Raw genomic sequence first — 24,894 nt, forward strand, 5'->3', positions numbered from 1 at the left:
TCCACCTGCCTAGACCTCCCAAGGTGCTGGGATTACAGGCATGAGCCACCGCATCTAGCATGTGTTTTATTTTTAATTTAGAACTCACGTATGGCTTGTCTATATAAGTTGAACTGGTAATGTGACACACAAACTGTTGTGAAAAATGCCAGTTACTTCGAACGTAAGCATTTTTTCCAAAATCATTTGTGTCTAAATCAATTCCTTCTACAAATCAGTAAGAAAAGGATAAAACAATTCAACAGGAAAAAGAACAAAGGATAGAAAACTCAGAGAAGAAACACAAATGTTCCATAAACATATAATGATATTTAATTAAATTCATGAGTAATCAGAAAAATTCAAATTTAGGTGGAATCCCTTTTATTCATCCATAACATCAACAAAAAGTTGGAGAATACCGAGCGGTGAAAAGGTGTGGGGAAATGAATGATGTCATCTCCCCACACCTTTTCACTGCTGGGTATTTTCCAACTTAGAGTAAGTTGGCACAACATTTTTGAGGGCAATTAAAATTTTATATCTACATAGTCTTCACTTCAACAATTCCATTTCTAGATATCTATGCTACAGGAATACTTGCCCATGTTCACAAAGAAGCATGTACAGGGATTTCACTGCAGCAATGCATGTAACAAGAAAACTAAGCATAATCTAAACATTCATCAATGGGGGAATTATTAAATAAACTACGATGCATCCAGACTATGGATGATTCAGGAGTTTAAATGAATGGGGTGACCATCTGAGTACTGGGAAGGAAAGAAATCTAAGGCATATCATGAAGTGAAAGAATCAAATTGCAAGATGTTACCATTTATGTAAAGAAAAAAGATTTTTAAAATCACACAGCAAATCTATTTTGCTTTATGTAAATATGTATGTAGGCAAATGGGAAAAAGTCTGGAAGGATGTACACTAAATGCAGAGTAGCATTACCTCAGGGATGAGGGAGTAGGGCACAAGGAGGGTTTTTGTTATACCTGTTATTGCATTTTTATACATTAAAAATAGAATCGGGCTGGGGGTAGTGGCTCATGCCTGTAATATGAGGATGTTAGGAGGCCAAGGTGAGAGGAGAACTTGAGCTCAGGAGTTCAAGACCAGCCTAAGCAGCATAGGAAGACCCTGTCTCTACAAAAAATACAAAATTGGGTGGGTGTGGTGGCATGCACCTGTGGTCCCAGCTACTTGGGAGGCTGAGGTGGGAGGATCGCTTGAGGCTGGGAGGTGAAGGCTGCAATGAGATGTAATTGTGCCACTGCACTCCAGCCTGGGGGACAAAGTAATATCCTGACTCTGAAAAAAAAAAAAGAGGAAAAAAGAGAATATAACCATGTATTATTTGTATGATAAATAAATTTAAGTTGCCTCTTAAAGAGAGCCTACCAAATTTAATTTTAAAATAACCATAGGATTGCAATCAACAGAGGCTGATTTGGGGAATGGAGGGGAAATATCTTTTTTCAGAGGTATTGACCTCAAAATTCTGGACCGAGAAGGATCTTACAATGCAGTTAGTTTTCTGTCATATTCAGAGATAATATATACTCACAGTTTCTCGGTCCAACTGTATGCTTTCCATACATTTCCATCAATGTGAGAAATATAGTTTCCTTGGAAATTTCTGTGAAGAAACACAGTTTATATCCTTGAATAGGTAGGAAAAGAATGAACAGGATAAGTAAAAGAATCGTGGCAACCTTGTCGGGGATATTCAGTTACAGAAAATAACACCTGCTTTCTCATTTCCAGAGCTATCAGCTTCCCAGTTTTCACAATTCATCAAGAAACAATGCGGGGCCACTGGCACAAATGATGAGGCATCTCCTGGAAGCTTAACTTCCTATCTATCACATCTCTTGGACAGACAGTGCCAGTTAATTACTTTGAATGTAAGTATTTTATCCAAAAGCACTTATGTGCCTAAACAAACTCCTACAAATCAACACAAAATTGGTAAATAATTCAACAGAAAAAATGGGCAAAAGCTTATCACTATCAATAAATAAGTAGAAAGAAACCCTATGCCAGGTAGCACCAAAGCTTTGCCCTCTGTTGAAACATCCTAGGCTTTTTCTTTCCACTCTTATTACAACCGACCTGATTTGGACCCTTCACACTTTACTCCTACGTTTTGCAAGACTTTTCTATTCTGTCTCCCTGAATTAAGCTTTTCCTTCTGGACACATTACATATGGATTCTAAAATAATCCTTTGCATGTCTACACTTGAACATAAAGCAAAAAAATGTTTTGATCATTTAATCTCTCTTGCTTGGAAACTTTCAATGGCTTTCCATACCTCACTGTGTAACTTTCAGACTCCTATAGCTGATAGTCAAGGTTTTACATAATCATATCTTCACTGTTCCCTCACCTAATTCTTTGCAGCCAGATTGGTCTACTAAATTCCAACCATACCTGTAGCAATGCCTTTGCCTAGACTGTACTCCCATTTTTTTTCTATTTAACAAATTATAGCTAGTCTTTAAGACCCAAGTAAAATTTTAGCTTATCCATATCGCTTTCCTTGATCTCCGCGCCTCAAGGATCACAGATTCTGGTAAATTCTAGTACCGATAGTATGCATTTTCTTTTAGTGATTAATTATATATACCTCCCTTTTTATGCCTATTCTATTTCTTCCCTCCTATCATTTTCATGTTCTGGAGACAGTAGCATATTTGGCCCTGGGTTTGACACAAAACGAGTGCTACATATAGAAAGCCAGGGACAGCGATGAGTTGTGGACATAACTAAAGGACTGAGTAATCATGTTAACAGCCAACACTCCTACATATGCTAGGCACTGATGAAGTGTTTCATATATTCACTCACCTACATTTCACAACAATCCTATGAAATGCGAACTAGCATAACCCCCAGTTGAAAGGTGAGGAAACTGAGTCACAGAGCAGAATAACTTGCTCTGGGTCACCAACCTAATAAACAGACCTGGGTTCAACCCCAGGTAGCCTGGCTCCAGAATCAACTCTTAACCACTTAGAGCCTCATCACTGAGATCGGGAGGGGGACAGGGTGCTGTAAAGAGGGTGAAGCAAAAATGGGAGGAGAGCGGCGGTTAAGCAATGATGTGATGGGGCTAAATAAAAATGGATAAGAAAACGAGTAGGAGCAAAAGACTGGAGTAAAAGTAAAAGACTGGAGAATGGGTCTAACATTAAAGGAGAATGAGAAGGGAGAATTGACAAGCAAAGGTGAAAGCAGAAAGTCAGTTGTCAGGATGGCTTGGGGAGATAAAGAAAGCCCAGGAAGGCCTCCAGGAAAAGGCTGCCACATCAGGCAGGACACAGAGGACAATTGGGGAAAGGTGATTCTTACAAGATGGTGAAGGTGCCATTGTAGGTGTTGGGCTCTGGCACAGGCACTTGGCGGAGCCTCTGCTTTGGGCTGAGATTAACACATGACAGTGTCTCATCTCCGCAGGTACAGAGCTCACATATGTTGGTGCTTGTGGAGGCCTTCTGTTCCTCTGATGCAGTTAAAGCCTTATTTTGGGCGTGACTTTCAGACTGTACCAATGAATCCCGAGTGGGTTCTAGTTCAGTATGTGGACCTGTGACTTCAGTCAGGCTTTGATGCAGAGTCTGAACCTGGTCTCGATGAGAAGCTGTAGTCTTCTCCAGGGCTGTAGAATGTCCAGTCTCTGTAGTGGGCTCTGGAGTTACGGCAAGCCCCGGGTCTGGAGGCTGAGTTGAGGTCTCCTCTATGGTTGGAGATGGTTTAACCTCTGTAGTAGGTTCTGTAGTTATAGTAAGCTCCAGGGCCAGAGGTTGAACTGTGACTTGAGTCAGGTGTGAATGCTGAGCCTGACCCTTGTCTGAAGGTAGAAGTGTCACCTCAGGGTGTTCTGGAGGAGGAGCTGTAGTCATCAGGGCTGTAGAAAGTTCAACCTCCGCAGTGGGTTCTGGAGTGCTGGTAAGTCCCAGGTCCAAAGGTTGAACTGTAACGCTGGGTGACATTGGATGCTGAGCTTCATGCTGACCTGGTGTTGGAATTGTTACCTCTTGATGTACTAGAAGTTGGGGTACAACTTTCTTAGGAGGCTGAGTTGGGGTCTCCTGCATGGTTGGAGAAAGTTCAACCTCTGTTGTGGATTCTGGAGTGATGGTAAGCCCTAGGTTCAAAGGTTGAATCGTGGCTTGAGTCAGGTGTGAATGCTGAGTCTGAACCTGGTCTGAAGGTGGAAGTGTCACCTCAGGGTGTTCTGGAGGAGGAGCTGTAGTCATCAGGACAGTAGAAAGTTCAACCTCTGTTGTGGATTCTGGAGTGATGATAAACCCCAGATCCAAAGGTTGAACTGTGGCTTGAGTCAGGTGTAAATACTGAGTCTGAACCTGGTCTGGATGTGGAAGTGTCACCTTAGGATGTTTTGGAGGAGCTATAGTCTTCTTCAGGGGTGTAGAATGTTCAGCCTCCGTAGTGGGTTCTGGAGCGATGGTAAGTCCCAGGTCCAAAGGTTGAACTGTAACGCTGGGTGACATTGGATGCTGAGCTTCATCCTGACCTGGTGTTGGAATTGTTATCTCTTGATGTACTGGAAGTTGGGATACAACTTTCTTAGGAGGCTGAGTTGGGGTCTCCTGCATGGTTGGAGAAAGTTCAACCTCTGTCACGGATTCTGGAGTGATGGTAAGCCCCAGGTCCAAAGGTTGAACTGTGGCTTGAGTCAGGTTTGAATGCTCTGGAGGTTGAGCTACAACTTCATTAGGGAGCTCTGGAGTCTGAGCTGGGGCCTCCTGCTGGGTTAGAGAAGACTCACCCTCCTCCGCGGTCTGTGGATGCTCAGCTGCAGCCTCCTGCTGGGTTGGAGAGGGGTTCTCATTATTAACAGGTTCCGGAGATTGAACTGAAGTCTCCTGTTGAATTGCTGAAGGTCCAGCCTCTTCCAGTGACTCTGGAGGCAGAGGTGGGCCCCCGTGCTGGATGGTGGGAGGTTCTACATCATTACCTGGCCCTGAAAGCTGAGCTGTAGCCTCCTGGGGGATTGGAGAAGTTCCCACCTCTACACTAGGCTCTGTTGCTATGGTGAGCTGCACATCTGGAGGCTTAACAGAGACACTGGGCAAATCTGAATGCTGAGTCTGATGGTGACCAGGAGGTGAAACTGTGACTTCATGATGTTCTGGAGGCTGAGCTGGGGTCTCCTGCAGGGCTGGAGAAGATTCAACCTCCCCAGAAGACTCAGAAGGCTGAGCTGGCTGATCCTGCTCACTGGGGGAAAGTTCAGCCTCTATAGGAGGACCTGGAAGCTCAGTTGGGGCCTCTTCCTGGATTGCTGAAGGTTCTGTCTCTTCTGGAGGCTGAGCTGGGGTCTCCTGCTGGGTCTGAGAAGATTCAACCTCCCCAGAAGGCTCAGAAGGCTGAGCTGGCTGCTCCTGCTCACTGGGGGAAAGTTCAGCCTCTATAGGAGGACCTGGAGGCTCACTTGGGGCCTCCTGTTGGGTTGCAGAAGGTTCCACCTCCTCAGGAAACTGAATCGGGGCCTCCTGCTGGGCTTGGAAAGATTCTGTCTCATCGGTAGGCTCTGAAGTTATGGTAACCTCCACATCTGCAGGTTTAACTGTAATGTTGGGCAAGTTATAATGAGCTTGATCCTCACCTGGAGGATGAACTGTCACCTCATGATTTGGTTCAGTTTGAGCTAGACTCTCCATAGAGGACTCTGGAAGCAGAGCTGGGGCCTCCTGCTGGGTTGAAGAAGGTTCTACCTCCTCAGGGAGCTGTGGAAGCTGCCCTGGAGCTTCTTCCTGGAGTGAAGAGGACTGGATGTCTTCCAGGGTCTCTGGATTTTGAGTTTTGGGCTCTTGCTGGAATTCCTCAGGGATCCCTGAAGGCTTATCTGAGTTCACCTGGAGTTCTGGAGGCAGGCTGCTGGGATACAGTATATCCATATTTGAATATTCATCTTGCAGAATTTGGGGAGTAAGCGTATAGGGAGTCTCCCGTGGGAGATCGGACAAGCCGGAAGACCAACGTTCAGTAGGTCCCAGGGTGTTAGAGGTCAGCTGGAGCTGGTGTTTGACCCACTCCAGAGGCTGAGCCTCCCGGACTAGTAGCCACAGGAGTTGCCACGTGAGGAGGAGCCGTGGGCCCCAGAGAGGTAGCAGGGACATGACAGGCGCTGGCGCCACGCACTGAGCGGGAGTCATTCTGGCAGCCCTGAGACCATCACGCCTCTGATAAGTGTGCGCCCCGCCCCGTCTTTATGACACCTTTATTTATGTCACCTTTTTTAGGCTCCAGTCTAGATCTGCTCCATGTCACCAGAGCAAACTTAGGTCACAATCCCTCCTAAGCCCCGCCTCCCACCCCGCCCAGCCGGAACATCCCTCCCCTCCCCTTAGGGAGGAAGGATTTGGGCCGCAGACCCGGGTGGTCCCAGGACTCCGGCAGCCTGTTGTGGTGGGGTGGGGGCGCGGCAGAACTTCCCAAATAAGTCAGGGGACCTCACTTCAGGATCTTCAGAAGTGCTAGTCCAGTTGTGGCAGCCTGAACTCTTCCTCCTCCAAGGTGAAATCCGAGCATACTCTTCCTTTCAGGGAGAGCAACTGAGCTGCAAAATGGGCGCCAGTTCGGGTGGCAGGCACGACGCACATTACAGTCATTTATTCCAAAATGTTGCCATTTTCGCTAAACTTTTGGTATCTTTTGTTGCATGTTTGATAATGAATTCACCACCCTATTAGGTAGGGGCTGCCAGGGAATAAGCGAGGACTCCACATTTTCTGTAGGAGGGGTGTTGGGGGTGGGCAATTCAGTCTGGGAGAGAAGGCTTTAATCGGAGTCAAGAGCCCTTTGCACTAGCAGGGAGGAGGCTGAACTGTCATCCTGCCTTGACTCAACACAGCTATTACTCTAGAAGTTACAGCGCCACCCTTCAGAGATCTACCCTGTGTGCACACATGGAGAGGAGGCTTAGGCTGTTAAAGTCAACATGTTAATTTCCTGAAATTGGGCTATAACTAGGACCCAGCTGACTTCCCCCACAGCCATTCTTACCTATTTTATTACTGTCTGGCACAATTATCAGCATGTAAACTCCAAGAAGGTGCTTCATCTTATTCCAGTGCCTAGCAGAGGCACAGGGTGCATAGTGATGGTTTTAAAATGGAAGGGGGGCCAGGTGCGGTGGCTCACACCCGTAATCCTAGAACATTGGAAGGCCGAGGTGAGTGGATCACTGAGGTCAGAAGTTCAAGACCAGCCTGACCAACATGGTGAAACTCTGTCTCTACTAAAAATACAAAATTAGTCAGGCATGGTGGTGCATGCCTGTAATCCCAACTACTCAGGAGGCTGAAGCAGGAGAATCGCTTGAACCTGGGAGGCGGAAGTTGGAGTGAACTGAGATCACAACACTGCACTCCAGCCTGGGCAACAAGAGCAAAACTCCATCTCAAAATAATAAAATAAAAAATAAAATTGAAGGGATTCCAAGATTCACCTCACTTAGGGATGGATCTATTGTTATAATTAGATTTGTGAAATCAGTGCTGACTTCCTCTCACATTTCATAGGAACCTAGACTTCTTAAAGCTTGAAGTTTACTGGGTGGGTTTTATTTAAATTGAATTAAAATAATTATTTTACAGGGAAAAACTTCAAAACACGTTGCAACTTTGGGGTGAAAGTTAAATATAACACTCTAGCCCCAAATTAGTTCCCATTGAAATAAAACTTTTGCTCCTTTTTAAAAAAAATTCCATAAATAGTAAATAATGACTGTTTTCTTTTGAGATTAATTTAGAAACTTATTCCCTATTTAAGAGCTTTCATATGCAGTCATGCATTGCCTGCCATGTGAGGAGCTTTAGAAATGTGTCACTGGGTGATTTCACCATTGTGCTAACATCATAGTGTATACTTACACAAACCTAGGTGGTGTAGCCTAGAGTACACCTAGGCTATATGGTAGGGCCTAGGACTCCTAGGCTACAAACCTGTACCCTATTTTACTGTACTGAATAATAAAGGCAATTGTAACACAATGACAGGTATTTGTGTATGTAAACCTGGAAAAGGTATAGTTAAAATACTGTATAAAAGATAAAAACAGGGCCTGGGTGCAGTGGCTCACAGCTGTAATCCCAGCACTTTGGGATGCCGAGGTGGGTGGATCATCTGAGGTCAGGAGTTCGAGATCAGCCTGGCCAACATGGCAAAAACCAGTCTGTACTAAAAATACAAAAATTAGCTGAGTGTGGTGGCGCGTGCCTATAATCCCAGCTATTCAGGAGGCTGGGGTAGGAGAATCGCTTCAACCTGGGAGGTGGAGGCTACAGTGAGCTGAGATCGCGCCATCGCACTTCAGCCTGGGCAACAGAGTGAGACTCCATCTCAAAAAAACAAAAAAACAAAAGACAAAAATAGTATACCTGTATAGGGATAGCTCCATCATAATCTTACGGAACCGCCATCATATATGTGGTCTATTGTTGACCGAAACATCGTTTTGCAGCACATGATTGTAAATGATTGACAGAAAGATCTTCAGCAAAATATTCCACCCAAGATATATGGGAGATATTGAGATCCAAGTAATAAGCCATATTTGAAAGGCATTATAGTTTTCGAAAGCTGTAGCACAATCAGTCTTAAGGCCAGTTAGTTTCTCCCCACATCTCTGGGATCCTGTTTGAAGGGAGTTCTAAAAAGGCCTGTGTTCAAGCAGCCCAGCATCCCTTACTCCTGGGGCTGGGGGAGACTAACCCCTCTACTGTGTCCACAACTGTAGTAATACAGTCCTCTCTCCCTTCTTAATCTAAGAATGACAGGAATTATCAGTAATGTTGTAGTGTAGATCAGGGATCCCCAACCCCCAGGCCATGGATGGATGGGGTATTGGTCCAGGGTCTGTTAGGAACCAGGCCGCACAGCAGGAGTGAGTAGCGGGTGAGTGAGCATTACCGCCTGGGCTCTGCCTCCTGTCAGATCAGTGGCGACAACAGATTCTCATAGGAGCACAAACCCTATTGTGAACCGCACACACAGGGATCTAGGTTGCCTGATCCTTATGAGAATCCAATGCCTGATGATCTGTCACTGTCTCCATCACCCACAGATGGGACCATCTAGTTGCAGGAAAACAAGCTCAGGCTCCCATTGATTCTACATTATGGTGAGTTGTATAATTAGTTCATTATATATTACAATGTAATAATAATAAAGTACACAATAAATGTAATGCACTTGAATCATTCTGAAACCACCCCCACCCCCAGCCTGGTCTATGGAAAAACTATCTTCCATGAAACCAGTCCCTGGTGCCAAAAAGGTTGGGGTGTGCTGGTGTAGAGACTTCCGTAAAATAACCAAAATAGGGTTTTGCTATGTGGCTACTCTGGTAGCTCTCTATGAACTGAATTCACAGCCTTGTAAAATGAAGTCCTTCAAGTACCTTCAGTAACTAAAACTGCTCTGATGGGTTCATAACAAAATGATCTTATTCTAAGTTCTGCTCTATCATGAAGACTGAAAGTCCTATTGGATTTTTTTCTTTTCTTTTTTTTTTTTCTGAGACACGGTCTTGCTCTTGTTACCCAGCTGGAGTGCAATGGCGTGATCTCGGTTCACTGCAACCTCCGCCTCCTGAGTACAAGTGATTCTCCTGCCTCAGCCTCTCGAGCAGCTGGGATTACATGTACCCGCCACCATGCCCGGCAAATTTTTTGTATTTTTGGTAGACATGGGGTTACTCCATGCTGGCAAGGCTGGTCTCGAACTCCTGACCTCAGGTGACCCACCCGCCTCAATCTCCCAAAGTGCTGGGATTACAGGTGTGAGCTACTGCGCCCAGCCACATTTTTCTTCGTTAATTTAAGAAGTCTCCAAGATGAACAGTGCCCTTCCATACTAGGCATCCTGATCAAATCTCTATCAATTCTTAAGAAAGGTCTCAGCAAATTTTATATCAAGCCCTTCCCTCCAGGTCAATTCAAGACACCTGAATACCATGTAAGGTTATTAAGTGCCTCATGAGTAGTAACAATTTCTCCCTTTTTACAGTGTTACACTACCATTGCTCATTCTGTTTTTTTTTTTTTCAATTAGCATAGATTTTAAAACTGTAAGGCATTAAACATTAAAACAAGTTCAATAGCATGGTCTCCTCTTACTAAAAAAACCAGTTTTGAGAATTATTTTCAGTAAACTTTAATAACATCTATAAAGTCTGAACGCAGTGCTCTACTATGTTAGGATACTTTGAAAGAATTACTTCCTAAAGGATCAGCAGTTCTTCACGACACATTTTTTTTTACATTAAAGTTTTTAGGCCGGGCGCGGTGGCTCAAGCCTGTAATCCCAGCACTTTGGGAGGCCGAGACGGGCGGATCACGAGGTCAGGAGATCGAGACCATCCTGGCTAACACGGTGAAACCCCTTCTCTACTAAAAAAAAGTACAAAAAACTAGCCGGGCGAGGTGGCGGGCGCCTGTAGTCCCAGCTACTCGGGAGGCTGAGGCAGGAGAATGGCTTAAACCCGGGAGGCGGAGCTTGCAGTGAGCTGAGATCCACCCACTGCACTCCAGCCTGGGCAACAGAGCCAGACCCCGTCTCAAAAAAAAAAAAAAAAAAAAAAATTAAAGTTTTTAAAATTAAGTTAACCTGGATCCTGGATTCACTGTAACATTTTACCTAATTCATTTAATTCAGGCCAACACTATGAAGTCACAGTTATTATACTTTGATTTAAAAGGTATTTAGACTTTAGGTCAGTTTGAATGAAACCAAAATTCATGTAACTTTAAATTCCACACTTACCTGCTGTCTTCTAACTGTATCACTGTCATTTGGCCCAAGTTTGCATAAATCCAACCTCTGATCTATTTGAAACCAACAAAGAAAGCAATGAAAACATTACCTGATATCAGGGATTCTAACATCTATAGAGTGACAATAATTTTCCACAATCTATTAGAAATCAAACCTATCATTTAAAGAATTCAGATTTCAAAAACTATGAAGTACTGGTGTATTACATTGCCAATATGCAGTCATTTTCTCTCCAAAACTTTTAGACCACTTTAGGCTGAGTCTTAATAGTTGTTGTTCTTAAGGAATTTATCCCTGAGCCTTGGTTTTCTCACATATGACAATATGTGAATCCTTATATTTTTTTAAGGATTAAATCAGATAATTATGCAAAACCCTCAGCATAGTGCCTGGGATGTAAGTGGTCAACAAATGTTAGTTGTCATTATTATTTTGTAACTAACCATTTCAAATGACATGTACACAAAAAAGTATTAATAAGAAGCCAAGAATAAACTGTAGAATCTGGGTTTGCATCAGTTCTGCCACTAACTCATTCAGGAGCAACTCACTTATTCTCTCAGATGCCTCATCTGTAAAAGAGATATAACACTGGTCTGACCCTGAAAGTTACAGTAAGGAACAATGTCACCCAAAGCACGCTGGTTTTACTTTGATTACAGCACTTATAGCTGAATGCTTTTACAACTGTATGCCATCTGTCTACTTATTTGTGAATTGATAAAAGGAGGAGACCATATCTTAGTCTTTGTATTTTCCACTCCAACCTGGTAGAACATTGCATCAGGTAGGTGCTCAATGAATATTTGATAAATTCAGTATTACTGCACATCAAAAAGGTCAAATAAATTAATACAATGAAACAGTCACAAGAAACACAAAGAAAAATCCATGCCCTTAAACTACAGTCCATAGTTATCCAACCAAAAATTTAGACACTTTTCTCTTTGTAAAATAAATGGGTGCTACTAAGTTGACTATACAGTGGATTCTGCAGAGCAACTCCTTCTCTCCTAATCAGTCCTTCCAATGTGGCATGCTCCAGCATGCCTTTGCCCTTCCTTCTCAGAGGACAGGATTCATGCCTTTTTCTCCTTTATACAGCCAGGGTTTAGAAAGTAGCACATTCAGTCTTCAATAAATCTTGGGTAAATTGAACTAGGAATAATGTCAGACATTTGAGCTATAATTTTTCAGTTTGCTGAGTAAGAAAACAGTGCATTTTTATATGCAACTCGTTTTTTCCAATCCCATTGTCCTTTCTATCCTGTTGGTTACCCTGTCAGCCCAGAAATACAAGAACTTCTCAGATGTCTTTAAATACCTTGGACTAAGAACTTCTAGCTCAGTTTTCTGCCTTTTTCTTTTTTACAAGGTCAATACATACCTATGCTGTGGTATCACACTACATTAAAAGAGACAATCTCTTAATATATTTAACACTCAATACTAAATTTACTCTGGTTTTTATTAATTTCTTTAGATACTATGCGAGTTTGTTTAGCATAAGAATCTGGGCTAAAATCCTATTACAATGACTACGGTATTTTTTTACATTATATAAAAAAGAATTCTATAGAAACAAACACACAATAAGAACCTGTTGAAAAAGGAATTCCCATTTATGCTCCAATGGAAAGACCCACCCAAAAGACTGTCACCTGATTGTGCTAAGTCACCTTATAAATCCATTATGAAAACCACTTCTAATGTCTTGATCTTGGTCTAATCTTCTAAATGCCCAGGTTGGTGATAAACTGAGCTACAGTTAAGTAGTTAATGGAGCTGTCATACTCTCAAAATAATGTTTAATCTTTCTTTAACTTTTAATTTTGTCACAGCTGTTTTATATATTATACCATTCTTATCCCTTCATAATTGCCCTTTAACTGCCACCTTAAATATTCCAATCACCTCAATAAAAACATTTCGTGCACAAATCAACCAAAACCAGAAAAGGGTACTAAGACATTTTAAAAGGCATATACTTCCTGACACCTTTCTTTTTGCCGTTCTGGATATCAATCATTTCTTAATACTTTTAAATTAACTGGAAATGAAGCACCAGCTCTCATTTAGCTGTAAGTTTCACGTATTTAAAACGTTTCCTTTTTAAGTCTACAAAATAAATTTAGACCAGGAATTTTTACCAATGTTTCAGACATACACAAGAAGTTGTGTTTGAACCCCTACCAACATACTCAAATATATATCTTATTTATGTACATATATTTGAGAATACATAGTGTATGCATATATGTATATGCACACGTACATATACACATACACACACACACACACGTATATATCTTTTTTATTTTAAAAAGCGCTAATATCTACTCACAACCAGTGTCTTTGAGGTGGCTGATGGCATTGGAAAGAAGACGAACACAACCGAGAAATCCAGCACCTTGTTTCTTATGGATCTTCTTGTGATTCCATACACTGATCGTAACTGAATCAGACTTTTCAATATACCAAAAAATCAAAACGGCTGCAAGAGTAAGTTGGTAGTTACAGGCAGTTGGTGTAAAATTTTTCTTTTCTTCTTTTTATACCCTAAAATTACAAATATGCTTCAGAAGCTGGCTATATTATGCAAAATATGCCTTGAGTTAATCCACAGGATTGAATTTAAATTTTTAAAAATCTTGAAAGTAAAATTTTAAAAAACAATTTTAGTATATTTTTATCACATCTGCCAATCTCAAGCTGGGCTATAGTTCTGGTTAGTAAAAAGGCTATTTTAGTAGCTAGTGTCTAATAACCCTAAGGGAGTTTATTAAATAACTTCTTTTCAAGACCGGCCTGAGCAACACAGTGAAACCCTGTCTCTACTAAAAATACAAAAAACTAGCCAGGCATGGTGGTGGGCACCTGTAATCCCAGCTACTCAGGAGGCTAAGGCAGAGAACTGCTTGAACAGGGGCGGCGGAGGTTGCAGTGAGCCGAGAATGCGCCACTGCTCCAGCCTGGGCCACAGAGTGAGACTCCGTCTCCAAAAAAAAACAAAAAAACAAAAAAACACTGCCTTTCGTTATAATGGAAGTTAATTTGAGAACTTCATTAAAACGTTCACACCAATAATCAAAGAACAGCAGCAATACAAAGTAAGGTACAGCCAATCAATCCTAGGAAGCAAACACAAGCAAGAGAAATGGCATGTAAAGGAACTGAAGAATAGCAAATTCAAAAATTACAATATTCCCAATTCTAAAGAAAAATGAATGAGGCTGGTAATGAAAAAATAACACGTCTTACCTTAAGAGGCATCCAAATAGCATTCATAGTGTCAGGATATAAAGACAATACTCAGAAATGAGCAAGAAGTCTTAGTAATTCCCTCAATCACCAAGTATAAGCAGGTAGGAAAATCTTTTGTTTCAAGAAGGTATCTGAAAGAGAGGACTTGCATTTAGACTAAAAAATAATCGAGAAAATGCAAATAGTTTAAACTATCTGGGCAGGGATCTTGAAGTACTACTTGTCTCACCACATTTTACGACGTATAGAAAAGACAGTCCCCTTTAGAAAAGGGCAAATGTGTGTGTGTCTCCATAAATATGTGCAGAAACACACTTTACATAAAAAGAGAAATAAATATGTAACATATTTTAGATAATGTAAAATTGCTTATCAAATAATTAGCCAAAATCCCAGAAAGAATAATTTTCCAGGGTACTTCATAAACATTTAACGTGATTTGTTAATGATCTAAAAGAAGACCCTTGCCACATTTAATCGTATTTAGCAAAGCAAAATCTCTCTGATCATCCCGACTGTCTCAAGATTATGCTTAAGTTTCAGAGTCAATTTCACATGAAAAGTAAAACCTACTCTTGACTGAAGTACTAGAAACAAATAAAAGATCCTTCTTCTCCAGAGATCGTTAAAAGCAGACCGAGCAACTTAATTCTGAGGGTGGGAGGAAGGTAAATTTGCCTGGAGGCTGGAGGATGGACTAAATGACCTTTGGTAGGATCCTCGTTTAAGCCCCGGGCCTAAATACAATTCCAGCTTAACCAGTTACTGCTTCGCTTAAAATGGAGGCTTGCCCGAGTAGGGACAAAAATAACAGTACCCACCTCATTAAAAATTAAATGTCGAAAAGTACCCTTATTTAAATAAAAATAAAAAATAAACACCTCTGGAGTGGACGTGTGCTTGCTATACGTTTGTCACTGAGGCTTCGAAGACTTGGCATCACTTTCCTTACCGCTCACCGGATTTTGGGGTAGGGGCGGGCTGGGGGGGCAGCAGTTTGACTTTTGACCCAAGTCTGAGGCAGGCTTCAGAGCCCCACCGGGGCCCCCAACTCCAGAGCCAGCGGGAGCAGAGAGGCGAGAGCCTGAGGTCGCACCTCCCCGCACCACGGACCCCAGTGCCAAACCTACCCCTCATCCCTCCGCAGTGGGGCGCCTCCTTCTGCCCCATTCCCATTGTTAGGGAGGGGAGAGCGCGGGGTGGGCTTAGGGCAGGGGCCCCCCGCGGCCGTTGCCCAGCTCACTTCAGAAGGGACAGCACGCGGGATGCGACTTCCCCTCCTCTCCGCGTCAGTCAGTCCCATTTAGGCTCGGCCTGGCGCCCCGAGCTCCGCTCCGCGCCCCCAGCTGCGGCCCTGGCCCCGGCCCGCCCCCCGGGCAGCCAGGCCCCCGGCAACTCGGCCGGCAGCCTGCGGCCCAGGCCTACGAGTGGGCGCCGGGCGGGGGTCCCCGTGCCCCACACTAGCGTCCCCTCTTCCCCAGCCCCGCCGCTTCCAGGGCCCTGGGCGGTGCCCGCTCCCTGGGACCCTAGGCCCCCAGCCTCCCAGCCGGGCGGCTCCCTCAGGCTCCCCAGGTCGGGGGCCACCTCCTCTGCCTCACCATCACTCCTGCCCATTCGTGCCCCCCCCCCATGGGCACTAGAGCCAAAGGCGGCTCCCCAAGCCCCGGACCTTCCAGCATGGCTTAACCAAGCCTAGAAGTGGGGGCGGGAAATCTTCCACCCTCCTCTGGCGCTCATTGGCCCTTCCAGGGCACATTGTGAGCGCCATTGGCTGAGGGATGGTGTCCGTCAGAGCGTTGGGGCGGGACAGAATGGGGAGAGGGATGCAGATGCCACGGCGTCTCTGTCTCGTGTTTATCGCTGTCTGTATTTGTCTCCGCCCTTGGATGGGAGGGCCCGCCTCGGCCTCGGCCTCCCAAAGTGCTGGGATTACAGGCGTGAGCCACCACGCTAGGCCAGAAAACCTTCATCAATTAATACTCTTTTCTCTGGCCGGTCTCGGTGGCTCACACCTGTAATCCCAACACTTTGGGAGTCCGAGGCGGGCGGATCACCTGAGGTTGGGAGTTCAAGACCAACCTAACCAACATGGAAAAACCCCGTCTCTACTAAAAATCCAAAAAAATTAGCTGGGCGTGGTGGCCCATGCTTGTAATCCCTGAAACTCAGGAGGCTGAGGCAGGAGAATCACTTGAACCCGGGAGGCAGAGTTTGTAGTGAGCAGAGATAGCGCCATTGTACTCCAGCCTGGGCAACAAGAGTGAAACTTTGTCTCAAAAAAAAAAAAAAAAAAGAATATTATCTCGGAGTTTATTAATTCTATTTAAATCAACCGCAGAAAACACCTTCAACACAGCTCCTCATTTCATATCTGTAAAATGGGGCAAAAACATAGTTCCCACCCCTTAGAGTTGTTGTGAAGATTAAATTAGTGAATACATATGATGGATTGCAGTGAGCCGAGATCGCGTCACTGCACTTCAGCCTGGCCAACAGAGCGAGACTCCGTTGCTAAATAAATAAATAAATAGTACAGAAATACTATGACATGATGAGATGCAGAGTAACTTTTTTTTTTTTTTTTTTTTTGAGACGGAGTCTTGCTCTGTCACCCAAGTTGGAGTGCAGTGTAGTGGCACCATCTCGGCTCACTGCAAGCTCCGCCTCCCGGGTTCACGCCATTCTCCTGCCTCAGCCTCCCAAGTAGCTAGGACTACAAGCCACCACTGCCGGCTAATTTTTTTTGTATTTTTAGTAGACACGGGGTTTCACCTTGTTAACCAGGATGGCCTGGATCTCCTGACCTCGTGAATCACCCGCCTCGGCCTCCCAAAGTGCTGGGATTACAGGCATGAGCCACAGCGCCTGGCCGAGATGCAGAATAATTTTATTATTCATTAAAATGTAGAATTCTTGGTAATTTGCCCGGTATCACAGAATGTAGAGATGAAGGCAATGTGTATCTTGTCACATCACCCTTTTCGTTAGTATGATCAATTGATGCAACAGGATTAGCCCCCCTGAAGATTTTTCTCTGATATGATGACAATTGACTGGGATGATAAAACGAGGAGCCACTGCTGTCCTGGAGAAATCCAGGCACAATTAGATTATTCTGCCTTCATAACTTTGCAGCCATCCCTCCCCACAGAGGCTTACAGATAATAATTAGCGCACATTCAAAGACACTTCTGTCTGTGGGAGAAAAATTATCTCTATTTATTTTGCTTCATATACATCCATAGTTGAATTTTAATACAAAAGAAAAAATTATAATCTGACAAATGTTTACAAACAAGATACCTTCAAACAGATTTTACTCATTTTAACCTGGTGCATTGTAATTGACAAATTGTACTGTTATATTCAAGGCAACAGAGTCTGCAGTCCAGGACCACTTAGCCCAATCTTTATGTAAGCTTAATTTTAATCTACCAGGAACAATAAACTCATTGTTGATTCCCAGTTGTGTGTGTGTGCACATGTGTACATAGCAGCTCCTTTCATAGAAAGAAAAGACATCTAGAGGTCGTCTTGTACTTTTACGTACAGGAATCATGATAAGATACAGAAGGATTATACGTAACCAGTGCTGGATTTTATAAGAGAAAATAATTAGCTGACAAATGAAGGCAGCAATAAAAACGTGTCTTTTTTGCGACAATAAATATACACAGTCAAAAGCTGTCTTTGAGACTCTAAACCAGCTTCTTCACGGAAGAGCAGATGTAGCATTTCCATGGAGTTGCACTTGACCCCATAGTATCTTTTTTTCTTGCTTTCTTTTTCTTTTTTTTAATAAGCAGAGTTTTCTAGCTTCTGCCACAATAGTAAAACCATTTGATCCTGACAAGATAATGCTGCCGTTGACTTTGCTTTTTTCTTGTCCATTGGACAAAATTGGCCAACAATATAATTGGATTATTATGACCAATAAAAACAAAGTTTAGGTCAAATCTCGACTAAAAACATCTGGCTCCTTAATTTAAAATAGTTCAGACAACCAGATTCTTGCTGCATTTTATGTTAAACTTTAAGAAGCTGTAGACTGCAGTTTGTTGTTGTGAGACCTACAGAATATAGAAAAAAGGGAACAATTAAGCACCCTTCATTTTTGAAAACAATGATGCTTTATGCGGATGCCAAGGTCAGTCAGTCTGGGAGAAGCAGCCTTGTTCTTTCATTCATCCTTGGCAAGTGAATAAAAAAGAATGATTAATAAATTTTTAATCTATAATATTAAAACTTTTCACTGTACACTAAACATAATAGCTCACTGGAAAAAACCAATATGAAAAAATATATATATTTTTGTCTAATAAAGATTACAACATTTTCAGCCAACTGGACAAATAAAGACATTTAGAGAAGATTACCATTGTAGTGAAAGGTGTGTGTGTGTGTATGTGTGTGTTTATTTACACTGATGAGGGGAATATAAAGGGAAAAATAATGCTAAAACAAAAGAAAAAGCAATCTTAAATCACATTTTTCTATTAAAGTCCAGGAAGTCTCCCTTCTAGTTTCACAGTCGTATTCAAAATTTTCGTTGATAAACCAAATTACTGTACAGTCACCAGGACTAAGTCAAAGGACTTTATATTGCAATAGCAGATAAATACAGTATTCCAAGAGTTTACAATTTTTAAATGCATTGTTAAACATGGCTGCTAGAATAAATTTTTTACCACGATAAATCTTTTTTCTTTCTTTCTTTTTTTTTTTGAGACAGAGTCTCGCTCTGTTGCCCAGGCTGGAGTGCAGTGGCATCATCTTGGCTCACTGCAAGCTCCACCTCCCGGGTTCACGCCATTCTCCTGCCTCAGCCGCCAGAGTAGCTGGGACTACAGGCGCCCGCCACCACGCCTGGCTAATTTTTTTGTATTTTTAGTGGAGACGGGGTTTCACCATGTTAGCCAGGATGGTCTCGATCTCCTGACCTTGTGATCCTCCTGCCTCGGCCTTCCAAAGCACTGGGATTACAAGCTGAAGGAGGGTGCCACACTTGAGGGGCAAGGGAAGATCAGGTGGGGGACCCTGTGCTCCAGAGATTTGGTCACATCCGTGAGGAGCACAGCAGGCCCTGCCAGATAAACAGACAAAATCAGGAGGGCTCCAAGGTGGGACAGAGAAGGAAGATTGTTAAAAATTGAATCTGCTAGGCCGGGCACGGTGGCTCACACCTGTAATCCCAGCACTTTGGGAGGCTGGCGCAGGCATATCACTTGAAGCCAGGAGTTCGAGAGCAGCCTGACCAACATGGCGAAACCCCGTCTGTACTAAAAATACAAAAAAATTAGCCAGGCATGGTGGTGTGAGCCTATAGTCCCAGCTACTCGGGAGGCTGAGGCAGAGAATTGCTTGGATCCAGGAGGTGGAGGTTGCAGTGAGCCGAGATCTCACCACTGTAGGTCCATCCTGGACAACAGAGCAAGACTCTGTATAAAATAAAAAAGAAAGAAAGAAAGAAAAAAATTGAATCTGCTGTGCCCAACCAAGCCATCAGCTGTGGGGTCCTGCCCTGAATCATTTACTCCTCACCATATCCCTGGGACCCTCAGGGCAGGCAGGCAGCAGCAGATGTTTTCCAAGCCCTGCTGCTCCCAGGCCAACATGACATCTGCAGTGACAATTTTAACAGGCTGGACACGCTTGTGTCCCCCTAGCACTTATCCTTGGCTCACTTGCCACTTGTGCCTTACCCAGTGGGGAGGAAGTGGCAAGGCCTTGGCTTTGGGTTCCACAGGTAGAGTTTTTCAGGGGAAAACAGTTAACTCATTCTTTACAAAACCTACCCAGGCCTGCTTTCAGCCACCCCTCCTGCTGAGATTATATGTAATATATAGTATTATATATAATTTTTTTAAAAGAGACAGAGTCTTCCTCTGTCACCCAGGCTGGAGTATAGTGGCATGATCATAGCTCACTGCAGCTGCAAACTCCTGGGCTCAAGTGATCTTCCTGCCTCAGCTCCTCGAGCAGGAGGGACTAGAGGCATGCACCACCAGGCCTGGCTTTTTTTTTTTTTTTTTTTTGGGATAGGGAAGGTCTCACCATCTTGCTCAGACTGTTCTGGAACTCCTGGGCTCAAGTCAACCTCCTGCCTTGGCCTCCCAAAATGCTGGTATTACAGACATGAGCTACCGCACCTGGCCAAGAGACTATATATTTTGAGCAGCTGCTGGGAGGTGGAGACTAAGTTCTGGTCTAAGGAGAACTTCCTGGGAGTCCAGGAAAGAAATATCTGTCACTGTTGGTGCACAGTGAGTATGGTCCTTACTGGTCACCCAGAGGACAGGGTGTGGCTCTCTCCACAGTGTAGTTCCCTAGCCCCAGAAAGCTGGACCTGGGCTCTCCCCAGTCACCAGAGATCCCTCTCCTTCCTACCCAACAAGGTGTTTGGCTGGCTGCAGCAACTGTGCAGACCCTGACTAGTGAACATTCCTAAGTACCAGGGTCTTGCCTTGTGTCCCGCCAGGGTCGTCCAGAAGGCTGTTGTGGGTAGGTGGGATCAGAAATTCAGGAAGCTGAAACAGCCAGAAGGTGGAATCCGGCCGGCTTCAGGGGACTGCCTGTGGAATGCACCGGCCCTGAATGAGTGGAACAGTGGATGGGCCTTGAAAGCAAGCTCAGGAGATGGGGCGTTGCGCACAGACAAGTCGCTAACCAGGAGCCCCACGCCTCATTCCAACCAGATCAGGGGACCCCGCCTGTCCACGTCCCCGCGCCAGGTGCGCTCCCCCTCCCAGGGCCGTAATTGCCGCCGCCATCCCCACGCGTCTCCAGGTCCAGTCTTTGTCCGTTCAGTTCCGAGGCCGCGCTTGGACTGGGGCGCCCACGACTGATCCTGGAGGCTCAGCAAACGGCGCAGCTGCAGGGACGCCCTGTCCTGCAGGCAACTGGGCTCTCGCGAGGCAGCAGGTGCCGAGGACTAGCCGCAGATCTGGTGTGCAGAACCTTGGATTAGAGTCCCCGCCTCAGAGCCCCTCCGCTGTGTGACGTGGAGGCCTCGGCCGCCCTCTGAGAGCCTTCGTGGATGACAGCTGATGCTTGGGCCTACCTTCCTCGGCTGCTGAGAGGCTCAGAAGGGACCGCGTGTAAAATGCCTTGGATTCTTAATTCTACTTAATTCCATTTACCTCCTTCCTAGGAACGGTCTATGGCTTCCGTCCCCGTCATAGCGCTGCGCAGCGGGACCGCTCTGCCCTGTTGCCCTCGAACAGCCCGTCCGCACTCCATTGCCTCTCGAGGTGCCGTTATTTTGCCTTTTAACCTGGGGCTGGAGGTTGCAGATGAGGTTGCAAGTCTGGGCCGGCGGGGGCCTGAGGGTCGGTTGCAACCAACACCCGAGACGGTGTCTACACTGGAATTCCAAGCCAACCGAAAGAGGGCTCCAGGGGCGCGACCAAGGTTCGGTCTTCTGCCTCCGGTTGCGCGCTGCTGGATGGATCGCCAGCCTTCCCCCGCGGCTCCCTCCTCCACATCTCTGACCCTAAGCTTGGCAAGATCCCCCAAGCGCAGGCCCAGGCTCCGCACAGCTCGTGGGCCATGAGGTCCAGGTCCTGAACCTCGGCCCCGCTGGGACTGTCCCTCCGCCTCTATTTCCAGGGTAAAAACAGCAGAACCAGGCCGGGGTCTGGTGAGCCAGGCAGGGACCTCTGCTGCAGGCTTCCTGCGGCCACTTCCAGGGTGCTGTCCACCCCGTGGTGCTGAAGCGCCCCACTCCCCTCCGCCATCTACCGGAAGCCACGTCCGCGCTGCAGCCTCCACTCAGGATTCGACCCGAACTCCAGGACGTGTCCACACTGGTCCAACAGCCCTCATGGATCGTCGCCTGCCTCAACTGTTCAGACCACCGCGGGTTTCACCCGGAAGCACCGGGGAGGTCGGAGCTTGCCTGAGAAGTCTCGGCGAAGGTCCATGCTTTGTCCAGTCCCAGGCAGCGCGGGAGAGGTGGGCGAAGCTCTAATCCCATGTTCTGCCCTGGCACTGGCACGAATTCACATATTATGGAGATAGTCCTCGCTCACTCCAGACCTGTCCTATAATTGTATGGGCCCCGGGAAGGTTTCCCTCGGCTTTTAGAATCTCAACCCCGGCGTGGCCATCCGAGCTGTGCCAACACCGCTACCTGCGAAGCAGGAGAGAAAAACCCCTGGAATTCCTCTTGCACATCTTTCACAAAGTGAACATGCCCTTCTTTGACACTGGGTACAGCAACTTCGAGACCAGATTTTTGATCCTCAGCATGTAAAATCACAAGCTTGGGCGGGTGCAGTGGCTCACGCCTGTAATCCCAGCACTTTGGAAGGCCGGGCCGGCGGCTCGCTTAAGGCGAGGAGCTCAAGACCAGCCTGGGCAACATAGTGAAACTCGGTCTCAAAAAAAAAAAAAAAAACACCATAAAAATTAGCTGGGAGTGATGGCGCTGCACCTATAGTCCCAGCTACTTGGGAGGCTGAGGCGGGAGGACCACCTGAGCCCAGGAGGTTTCAGTGAGCTATGATCACACCACTGCACTCCAGTCTGGGCAAGAACATGTCAAAAAAAGAAGGAAAGAAAGAGCAGGGCAAGAACATGTCAAAAAAAATAAAGAAAGAGGAAACAGAAATAAAGAAGAAAGAAAGAGAGAGAGAGAAAGAAAGAAAGAAAGAGAGAAAGAAAGAAAGAAGGAAGGAAAGAAAGAAAGAAAGAAAGAAAGAAAGAAAGAAAGAAAGAAAGAAAGAAAGAAAGAAAGAAAGAAAGAAAGAAAGAAAAAGAGAAGGAAGAAAGAGAAAAGACAAGAAAAGAAATGTCTTTCGTTTTTGGAAAGCTTGAATGGGAGATAGGCTCATGAACTTAAAATACCTTTTTCAGTTACAGTGTGACTGGAATACGTCAGATTTTTGTATTACACCCCGAGCCTATAATGAGTCTAAGCATCACTGGGACATGGTTAGATGCCATCTACAAGGAAGAAAAAATAATCTTACTTTAGATATTTCAAAATTAAAAGAACAAAATTTTGAGGCATCAAAAGCTCATTTAAACCTGGTGCCAAAAACTGAGACAATCATAAAAGCTGCTGATGGCCTCACAAATCTTAACCCCGTCACTTAGGTTAAAATCATTGAAAGTTCCACTATTGTAAATTTCATATTAATCCTTGCATGTCTGTTCTGTCTGTTGTTAGTCTACAGGTGTATCCAGCAGCTCTGAAGAGACAGCAACCAACAAGAATGGGCCATAATGATGATGGTGGTTTTGTCAAAAAAAAAAAAAAAAAAAGTGGGGAGATATGTAGGGAAAAGAAAGAGATTAGACTATTATTGTGTCTATATAGAAAAGGAAGACATAAGGAACTCCATTTTGACCTGTACCCTGAACAATTGCTTTGTCCTGAGATGCTGTTAATCTGTAACTTTGCCCAACCTTGAGCTCACAAAAACATGTGTTGTATGGAATCAAGGTTTAAGGGATCTAGGGCTGTGCAGGATGTGCCTTGTTAACAAAATGTTTACAGGCAGTATGCTTGGTAAAAGTCATTGCCATTCTCCATTCTTGACAAACCAGGGGCACAATGCACTGCGGAAAGCTGCAGGGACCTCTGCCCCGGAAAGCCAGGTATTGTCCAAGGTTTCTCCCCATGTGAGAGTCTGAAATACAGCCTCATGGGATGGGAAAGACCTGACCATCCCCCAGCCCAACACCTGTGAAGGGTCTGTACTGAGGAGGATTAGTAAAAGAAGAAGGCCTCTTGCAGTTGAGATAAGAGGAAGGCCTCTGTCTCCTGCCTGCCCCTGGGAACGGAATGTCTTGGTGTAAAACCCGATTGTACATTTGTTCAATTCTGAGATAGGAGAAAAACCGCCCTGTTGTGGGAGGCGAGACATGTTGGCAGTAATGCTGCTTTGTTATTCTTTACTCCACTGAGATGTTTGGGTGGAGAGAAGCATAAATCTGGCCTATGTGCGTATCCAGGCATAGTGCCTTCCCTTGAACTTATTTGTGACAGATTCCTTTGCTCACGTTTTCTTGCTGACCTTCTCCCCACTATCACCCTGCTCTTACCACATTTCTCTTGCTGAGATAGTGAAAATAGTAATCAATAAATACTGAGGGAACTCAGAGACTGGTGCCAGTGCAGGTCCTCCATATGCTAAGCGCAGGTCTCCTGGGCCCACTGTTCTTTCCCTATACTTTGTCTCTGTGTCTTATTTCTTTTCTCAGTCTCTTGTCCCACCTGACAAGATATACCCACAGGTGTGGAGGGGCAGGCCACCCCTTCATTGTACTGGGCTGCTATAAAAAAAACGTGTATGTGACTGAGGGTCAGAGTCAAAAAGAAGTATGAAAGACACTGCTTTTAAGCAACTGCTGTGATGTTAAGAACATCATTTATTCTTGCATATCTACCCTGCAAATAATTCTCGAATTTGGGAGACACATTTGGGGCCATATCCTGTCACCATGGCTAGCTGAAAGGCAGAGATACCGAGTCCTAGCTCTGATCCCATTGTTCGTGATCAGAGCTGGGATGCCATGCTGTCCTATCCACAGTATTCTGCTATCAACGGGTAACTTTCATCCTTTAGCTGCAGGTTCACTGAAGTGATCATAGCTAGAAGTGAGTGGTGAATCATCTACAGTTCTTTAATAAACCATAAAACCCAAAATAGCCTACTCATATGTGTAAAGAAGGGCTTAATTATTTAGAATTATATGTAGAATAAAACTGATCATGTAGTAAGAAAGTGTATCAGCCACTTACAGCATTGTTATGCCTTGACTGAAATTTGGGTTGACAACTATACTCACAAAGCCTAATGCTTTTAATCTTATTATCTACTAC

General features: G+C 44.7%; 1 protein-coding gene across 1 annotated transcript in view; it reads right to left on the reverse strand.

Moving 5' to 3' along the window:
* The window catches only part of LOC112608961 (leucine-rich repeat-containing protein 37A3-like), a 30,351-nt gene extending 24,434 nt beyond the window's left edge, over positions 1-5,917 (reverse strand). The window contains exons 1-4 of the mRNA XM_025361153.1: positions 5,078-5,917; positions 4,196-4,705; positions 3,345-3,838; positions 1,556-1,627 (exon numbers count right to left, since the gene is read on the reverse strand). Coding sequence (XP_025216938.1) covers positions 1,556-1,627; positions 3,345-3,838; positions 4,196-4,705; positions 5,078-5,917 — 1,916 coding nt within the window. The remainder of the gene's footprint in view (positions 1-1,555; positions 1,628-3,344; positions 3,839-4,195; positions 4,706-5,077) is intronic.
* Positions 5,918-24,894: the final 18,977 nt, after the last annotated feature.

Source organism: Theropithecus gelada, chromosome 16, assembly GCF_003255815.1.
Source record: "Theropithecus gelada isolate Dixy chromosome 16, Tgel_1.0, whole genome shotgun sequence".
NCBI lineage: Eukaryota > Metazoa > Chordata > Mammalia > Primates > Cercopithecidae > Theropithecus > Theropithecus gelada.